Consider the following 9104-nt stretch of genomic DNA (forward strand, 5'->3'; position numbering starts at 1 on the left):
TTTCCACACATCCCCTCTTTATCTCTCACCCTTCCCCGTCCCCAAGGGCCTTAGACTTTGACTCTTGGGAGCGAGGGGACTCCCTGATGAGTCCAGCTCCTCTCCAAGGTCAGGGTCTCCTCCCATGATTCCTTTCAGGCAGGGAAAGCTGGCATGCTTCTTGCTCCTCAGCTTCTTTGGGGAAGGGAGCCCCTCTAGAAGGATACTCTCTACCCCCAATCTGGAGAAAGGAGCATATTTGGCTTGGGAAATGTCAGGACTCCTTGACACCTGGGGGATGAGGATGAACTGAATTCCTCTCTGCAGGGGTGCTAGATGGGAAGTGAGAGACGGGTGGGGGAGGGGCATGAGGAATCTTTGGGAAGCTGCTGTTCTCCAGTGTGGCCACAGAGGGGCAGCCTTACCCTTTAGTCCAGCGATCGCCAACCTTTCGGGCCTCGCGGACTACCAGTTTAGTTAACTTCTTCCTGACTGCCAATGTTCCTTACTTCATACATTCATTTATTCAGCAACTATTTATTAAGCACCTACCCTTTTTGTTTTTTTCTTTTTCACCTACCCTTTTTCTAATACCTGGGGATGCAATGAGGACAAGAAATGACAAAGGTTCCCCCATGGTGTTTACATCCTAACCACTAAACAAATCTGTAAAATAATTGCCAATTGTGGTAAGTGCGATGAGGAAATTAAGAGGAGGTTGAGCTAAACAGGGCTCGGGGTGGGGAGTTGGTGGGGGGGCTTTGGCAGGACAAATCTAGACAGACTATTTGGGGAAGATCCATTTGAGGACATGTCAGACTGAGGGAGGAAGGACCTTATAGGCCAGTAGGGGACTTCATAGTTTATTCTGAGAAAGGGAAAGTGCTTGTGAAGAGAAGAGGATTTAGAGGAGCGGGAGCAAGGACAGAAGTTCTGTGCTAGGGTGGAGGCTATTGGAGAAGGAAGAAGGTGGATGGATTTGAGGTGTAGTTTGGAGGTAAACTGACCAGACTGTTGGAAACTAGTAAGCAACACAAAGATTTATTGTACCTAGCTACAGTTGTTCCACCAGGAAATTGTGTAGCACTAAGAGCATACATGAGAGGGGTGTGTGTGTCTCAAATCAATAATCTAACTCCTACCTCAAAGACCTGAAAAAAGAAGAGCTAAGTATATCCAAATCAAACAGAAGAAAGGAAGTAATAAAAAGAGCAGAAACCAAGGAAATTAAAAGCAGATAAACAGTAGAGAAAATCAACCAAAGAACTGTGTTTTTCTTTCCCCACAAGATCAATAAAATTGACAAACTTCTATCAAGACTGATGAAAAAAAAAAAAGAGAGAGAGAGAGAGAAGACAGAATGTAAAATATCAAGAATGAAATTGGGCATTCCTGCAAATCCTGCAGACGTCAAAAGAGAATAATACAAACAACTCTACACATGTAAATTTGACAACTTAGATGAAATGGACCAATTCCTCAAAAAAACTACCATCTCCACAACTTGCTCAGCATAAAACAGATAAATTGAATAGCTTTATACCTGTTGAGGAATGTGTAGGCCCAGGTGATTTCACTGGAGAATTCTTATTCTCTCAAACATTTAAAGAAAAGTTGGCACCAGTTCTGCGTGATTTTCCCCCCAGAAAAGAGAGGAGGAGGGAATATTTCCCAATTCATCTTATAAAGTTAATATTACCCTGATACCAAAACTGACAAAAACAATACCAAAAAGAGGGACAGATCTCTTATAAATATACATATGAATATCCTTAATAAAACAGTGGCAAATAGAACTCAAAAACAAACAAAACAAACCACCACACCATTGCCAAACGGGGTTGATTATAGGGATGGAGGCTAGTTTCGTATTTGAAAGTCAGTCAGTGTAATTCACCATATTGAAATCGTATGGACATATGAAGAAAAACACATTTCACAATAGTTATCCTATTACCAACAGACTTAATGGTAAAAGACTTATTTGAATGTTTTTCCCCTACAGTGGGGAACAGGGTAAGATATCGGCTCTCACCGCTCTTAATTCAGTATAGTCCTGGAAGTTCTAGCCAGTGAAATAAGGCAACAAAAGGAAATAAAGGCATGGAAATTGAAGAGTTAGAAATAGCCCTGGTGTGGCTCAGTTGGACATGGTCCTATGCACCAAAAGGTTGCCAGTTTGATTCCCAGTCAGGGCACATGCCCAGCTTGTGGGCTTAATCCCTGGTGGGGGGTGTGCAGGAGGCAGCCTATCAAGGTTTCGCTGTCATATCGATGTTTCCCTCTCTTCATCTTTCTAAAAATCAATTAAAAGTGTTTTTTAAATATAATCCTCACCTCACGATATTTTTCCCATTGACTTTTTTAGAGAGAGTGAATGGGAGGGCGAGAGAGAGCGAAACACCAACAAGAGAGAGACATTGATTGGTTGCCTCCTGCATGCTCCACAGTGGGGATTGAGCCCACAAGCTGGGCATGTGCCCTGACTGGGAATCAAACTGGCAACCTTTTGGTGCATAGATTGATGCTCAACTACTGAGCCATGCCAGCTGGGCAAATTTTAAAAAATATATATATTTTATTGATTTTTTACAGAGAGGAAGGGAGAGGGATAGAGAGTTAGAAACATCGATGAGAGAGAAACATCAATCAGCCGCCTCCTGCACACCTCCCACTGGGGATGTGCCTACAGCCAAGGTACATGCCCTTGACCGGAATCGAACCTGGGACCCTTGAGTCCGCGGGCTGATGCTCTATCCACTGAGCCAAACCAGTCAGGGCCAGCTGGGCAAATTTTTAAAATATATATTTTTATTGATTTCAGAGAGGAAGGGAGAGGGATAGATAGAAACATCAATGATAAGAGAGAATCATTGATCGGCTGCCTCCTATACACCCCCTACTAGGGAACAAGCCTGTAACCCAGAATCGCACAGTGACCTCCTGGTTAATAGGTCGATGCTCAACCACTGAGGCATGCTGGCCGGGCTAAAAATCTTTTTTAAAAAGCAAAGTAAGCCTGGCTGTTGTGGCTTAGTGAATGGTTGAGCATCGACCCATGAACCAAGAGGTCCCAGCCAGGGCCCATAACTGGGTGGTCGGCTCGATCCCCAGTAGGGGGCGTCCAGGAGACAGCCAATCTGTTTCTCACATTGATGTTTCTCTCTTCCACTCCCTTCCTCTCTAAAAATCAATGAAAACATTTTTTTTTTTCTAAATGAAGACAAGTTTCAGAATGGGAGAAATATTTGCAAATCACATATCTGACAAAGGACCACTTAACATATCATCTGCCAGGGGTTACGAAGCGGATTCAGGGCAGGAAGGCAATAGGTGTGACTATGAACAGGCAACAGGAGGGATCCTAGTGAAGATGGAAATGTCCTGTGTTCTTAACTGTGCCAACACCAGCATCCTGGTTGTGATGTAGTTATACAAGCTCTTACCACTGGGGACTCTGAGTGAAGGATACATGGGGCCTTTATTGTTTCTTAGAACTACGTGCAAATCTACACTTACATCAAAATGTAGTTAACTTTAAAAAACCAAAATCTCCCTAGTTCTCCACCATTGATGAGCGAAGACATGCCCACTGCTCTGTCCCTGCTCTCCACTCTGTCTATGCCACCCTGCATAGTGACTCTCCCTGGACCAAATTCTGCAACCTCAACCCCTCATGGGGCTCCTCTCCCCCAAAACACACAATGCCCACTGGTACAGCAGGAGGGCTGTGCAATGCCTTGGGGCCCACTGGTACAGCGGGAGGGCCTTACATGTGGTAGCTATGAGATAGGAGGTCCTTGGGCAGTAGTGACTAGCGTGAGGAGTGCCTGTGGTGGGGGCTGGCTGGGCACAATGGAAAGCACATGAAAGGTGGAGGGCCAAAATTAAAGTCAGGGTGGTGTATTCTCTTCCCACACACAATCCCATATAACTAAAAATTAACTTTTTAAAATATTTTTTTCATTGATATTTAGAGGGGAAGGGAGAAAGATAGAAACATCGATGAGAGAAACATCCATCCGCTGCCTCCTGCACGCCCCTCATTGGGGAATAAGCCTGCAACCCAGGCATGTGTCCCGACCAGGAATCGAACCAGCAACCTCCTGATGCATGGGTCAGTGCTCAACCACTGAGCAACACTGGCTAGGCTAAAAATTACTCCTGGTGTTTTTATTATTATTAATACTCACCTGAGGGTATGCTTATTGATTTTAGAGAGAGGGGAAGGGAGAGAGAAACATCAATGTGTGAGAGAACATAGATTGGATGCCTTTTGTATGAGCCCCACCAGGGATCAAACCCACAACCTTTCAGTATACAGGACGACGTTCCAACCAACTCAGCCACACTGGCCAGGGCTTGGTGTTTGATTTTTTGACTTTTGCATCTCACTTTTTCCCTCACTGTATCAGCCATCATTTGCAAGTAAATATTTTGAAAGTGGAGTCAGCAGGTCTGGAGGATTGGCTGGCCATTGGGACTCGGGGAGAGGTGAGGGCAGGCAACTAAGGGTGGGTCAAGGGTTCCCAGAACTGACAGATTCCGTTCTTCCCCTGTGGAAGCTCAGGCTCTGTAGATCATTCCCCATTAGGAAAGGACATGGGTGGGTGACTAGACAGTACATCCAGCAAAAATCCAGGGAGCTTTCTCGTCCGAATGTGAAGAGGAAATCAGTGAAGCCAGGAAGTGTCAGGCAGTTGAGGGGTAGGAGCAGCCTTGGCAAAGGCCACTGGCTGCCCTCCCTCACTGCTCTCTTGCCCCTCCCCATCTGCCCCTGTTCTCTTGGTGGCCCATGCAGGTATATGCCCATGCTGGCGCCACACTGGAGGGGAAGATGTACATCACCTGCGGCCGCAGAGGGGAGGACTACCTAAGGGAGACACACTGCTATGACCCAGACAGCAACACCTGGCAAACTCTGGCGGATGGGCCTGTGCGGCGGGCCTGGCACGGCATGGCCACCCTCCTGGACAAGCTGTATGTGATCGGGGGCAGCAACAATGATGCTGGCTACAGGAGGGATGTGCACCAGGTAAGTGCGGCCGGGCTGCCTTACACACCTGTTGTTATTCTGCCCCTCCCAATTGTTATGGATGAAAAATTATTTGTAACGTGCCTCCTTTTTATTTATTTATATTTTTATTGATTTCAGAGAGGAAGAGAGAGATAGAAACATCAATGATGAGCATCTTTGATCGGCTGCCTCCTGCAAGCCCCCTACTGGGCATGTGCCCTTGACTGGAATTGAACCCAGGACCCTTCAATCCACAGACTGACGTTCTATCCACTGAGCCAAAACCAGCTAGGGCTGTTTTATTTTACTTTTTTTTAAGCAGTTTCAGGTTCCAGCAAAAAAAATTTTAATGACTTTATTTTGCAGTTTGGTTCACAGCAAAATTGAACAGAAACTAGATAGAGCACAGAGGATTTTTGAAAGTATGAAAATACTTTGTATGATATTATAACGATGGGTACATGTCAGTATACATTTGTCCAGACCCATAGAATGTACACCATCAAGAGTGAGCCCTAACTATGGATTTTGGGTGGTTACATGTCAGTATAGATTCATCAATTGTAACAAATGTCCCACTCTTGTAGGGGATGTCAACAGTGTGTGTGGGAATGGGGGGTATATGGAAAATCTCTGTACTTTCTGTTAATTAAAAAAAAATTTTTTTTAGAGTAGTTTTAGGTTTACTACAAAATTAAGAAGGTATAGAGATTTCCCATATGTGCCCTGCTCCCACACATGCACAGCTTCCCTCAGTATCAACAACCCCTACATGTGACACACTTGTTACAATTGATGAATCCACAGTTTACATCAGGGTTCACTCTTGGTGGTGTACATTCTGTGGGTTTGGACAAATGTCTAATGACATGTGTCTACCATTATAATCATATGGAATAGTTTCACTTATTTTTATTATTATTAAAAACCTTAATTATAAAGGTAATATAACCACATTGCAGAACCTTTAAATAATGGAGAAGGGTGAAGAAAAACACGCATAATCCAGCCCCGTGCCACTGTTTTTTTGTCCTTCTACCTATGCATGGTTTCCACCCAATTATAGTTAAAGAACCTCCCATTCTGCTTCTGGCTGAAGTTCATTGAGGGTGTCTTCCAGTTAATATTTGATCGCAATAGCCCCTACTTACCCCTACCTCACTGGCTGTGCAGAATTCTGTCAGACTAGTGTATCATTTGGGTTGGTCTTAAGTTTTAACTGTTCCAATAACATAATAAGTAACATTTGCTTTATAGAGCTTTTCCGGTATATTGGGTTATTTCTTAAGGCTAGAGCAATGGTTCTCAAAGTATGGTTCCCAGACCAGTAGCATTCACATTATATTAGAATGCACTAGAAATGCAGATTCTCAGGCCCAACCCAAGATGCACTGAGGAAGCTCTGGGGGTGGACTCAGCAATCTCTTTTTAAACAACTTCCTTCCCCCGGTGGTAAGACCAACTGGACTCTAGTGTATTTGTTTCCTATTGCTGCCATGACAGTTCACTACAAATTTCGCAACTTAAAGCAACATACCTGTATTCCATATCCTTGTTTGCTCAGGGTTTTGGCAGATTCAGTTCTTTGTGGTTGTAGGACTGAGGTCCCTGTTTCCTTTCGGGCTGTCGGCTAAAGGCCCTTTATGGCTTCTAGAGACCTCTGCATTCCCTGGCACGGGGCCACTTCATCTTCAAAGCCAACAACGGCAGGTTGTCCTTCTCATCTCTCCTGTCACACCTTCCCTTCCGCTTTCAAGGGCTTGTGAAACTAAGTGGTTCCAGCAGGATAACCTCCCTTATCCATGTTCACACCCTTAATCACATCTGCAGAGTCCCTTCTGCTATGTTAAGTAACACAAGTTCTAGAAATGAGGACATGGCCTTTGGAGGACCAGTATTCTGCATATCCTAGCTGGAGAACCAAAGCTGATTACTAAGTCAAAAAGGTAAGATTTGTATGGCTCTTAATACATATTGCCAAATTGCTTTTTTCCTGGCTTGTCAGACAAGTGCATAGCAGTATAGCTTCTACATCTTCACCAGCATTTGGTTTTATGGGTTTTGGTTATGGTTGCTGGTTAACAGTTGACAATTTTTCCTGACCATTTATTTTACATTTTTAAAAAATATATTTTTATTGATTTCAAAGAGGAAGGAAGAGGGAGAAAGAGATAGAAACATCAATGCTGAGAGAGAATTATTGATCAGCTGTCTCCTGCAAGCCCCACCCTGGGGGTCGAGCTTGCAACCCGGGGCATATGCCCTGACTGGGAATTGAACCCTGACCTCCTGGTTCATGGGTCGATGCTTAACCACTGAGCCACGCCAACCAGGCTATTTTGCATTTTTTGAGTTACTAGTAGGTTGAACATTTTTCCATGTATTTGTTTATTGTTTGGGGTATTTTGAGAAAAGAGAACATTGAGGGTCATTAGCAGTAGCTATTTCCAAATTTTATTTGCACTTCCACCTGGTGCGGGGTGCTGTCGGTGGGGGCAGGGGGTAAAGATATCACATGGGACCTCAGTCATCTTCAGTCTTATGGAGGGGAGAGCACCAGTACCACCAGACCATGGAAAATAACAGCCACCAACTGGAACGGCCATCTCCACAGGCTGCCTGAGAGCCCTGGAGATGGGACAGAGCGTCAGTCTGGCCCTTGGACAGGATGTTTTAACACTGGCCCTGAACCCTTCCTCCACAGCCCTGCATGTCCCTCAGCTTTGGTTCCAATCCAGGGCCTGGCTGAGAGTGCTGTCCTGCCCAGCTGGTCTAGGCCAGGCTGGCAGCCCCGTCCCAGCAGGTGCCCCGGCTTTACTCCGGCCTTGACTTTGCAGGTGGCCTGCTACAGCTGCACATCCGGGCAGTGGTCATCTGTCTGCCCACTCCCAGCGGGGCATGGTGAGCCTGGCATTGCTGTGCTGGACAACAGGATCTATGTGCTGGGCGGCCGCTCACACAACCGTGGCAGTCGCACGGGCTACGTGCACATCTATGACGTGGAGAAGGACTGCTGGGAGGAGGGGCCCCAGCTGGACAACTCCATCTCGGGCCTGGCGGCCTGTGTGCTCACCCTGCCCCGTTCCCTGCTCCTGGAGCCGTCCTATGGGACCCCTGACCGCCAGGCCGACCCGGACTTCGCCTCGGAGGTGATGAGTGTATCCGACTGGGAGGAGTTTGACAACTCCAGCGAAGATTAGGGCTCTGGGGCTGGTGTCAACAGGAAGGGAAGGGTGGCAGGAGCTCCGAGGGCCGCCCAGGCCAGAGCACTTTACCCCAGGGCATCGAGGCCCTTCCTTCTGCACCCCCGCCAGCTGGCTCTTGCCACCCTCCCTTCACACCAGCCTATCTGCCAGCTTGCAGCAGGTCTTCGTGGGGCTCTGTAGATCCTGGCTGTGGATCACCGTGCAGGAAGAGGTGTTCGAGAAGGCTCTGGTCCCCTGAAGGGGTTTACCGGGCCTGCTGCTCCTCAGCTCACAGGGTGTGCCGTCACCAGCTGTCGTGGCCTCCCTGGTTCTGGTCCCTGCTGGACTGAGAAGGTGTCCTCCAAAGGGATCTGTGCACTGGCACCCGGTGAGGCGGCTGAGGTATATTGAGTCCCCTTCTGTGGGCAGGGGTAGGGTGGGCCCCTCTCCTACCCAGCAGCCAGGAGAGCAATTGAGAGCTCCCAAGGACTGGAGAGGGAGCAGAGATGCATAAGGTTGCTTGAGACTGGTTCTAGTGATAAGAAGATCCCCATACAGCTGGGCTTTTCTGACCCCATGTTGTTGATAAATGAAATAAATCATCTTGCAAAAGGTATGAATTGTTCTTGTGGCCATGGCCTCAATTTTTTTCACAGCCTGTCCGAGGCTGCAGCACTGGGAAGCACCAGTTCCCTTCTGGGGTGAAAGTCACTGCTGGGAATACCGCTCTGCTGTGGGATTTGGCAGTGGGAGGCCAAAATCCTGTCTCAAAGGCAAGAGCACAGTACACTCTCCAGCTAGAAGGGTGCCACCTGGAGATCCGCCTAGTCCGTGACAGGTGTCACCTGGTCTGCTGGAGTACCTTCTCTGAGGAGGAGCTCTTTGAACAGTTGGCAATACTTGGGCCCCAAATAAGCTCATCC

At 46.9% G+C, this 9104-nt stretch overlaps 1 protein-coding gene across 4 annotated transcripts in view; it reads left to right on the forward strand.

Annotated features, from left to right (window-relative positions):
- Positions 1-8782, forward strand: part of KLHL22 (kelch like family member 22) — a 30066-nt gene extending 21284 nt beyond the window's left edge. For 2 of the 4 annotated variants that reach the window (XM_079762359.1, XM_079762358.1), the window contains exons 6-7: positions 4781-5014; positions 7834-8782. In XM_079762359.1, coding sequence (XP_079618485.1) covers positions 4781-5014; positions 7834-8196 — 597 coding nt within the window. In that variant the 3' untranslated portion in view covers positions 8197-8782. Of the gene's footprint in view, positions 1-4780 lie in introns of all 4 variants that reach the window. The other 2 variants (XR_013813023.1, XM_079762360.1) reach the window with 2 other exon arrangements.
- Positions 8783-9104: the final 322 nt, after the last annotated feature.

This window comes from Cnephaeus nilssonii, assembly GCF_951640355.1.
Source record: "Cnephaeus nilssonii genome assembly, chromosome: 22".
Lineage (NCBI taxonomy): Eukaryota > Metazoa > Chordata > Mammalia > Chiroptera > Vespertilionidae > Cnephaeus > Cnephaeus nilssonii.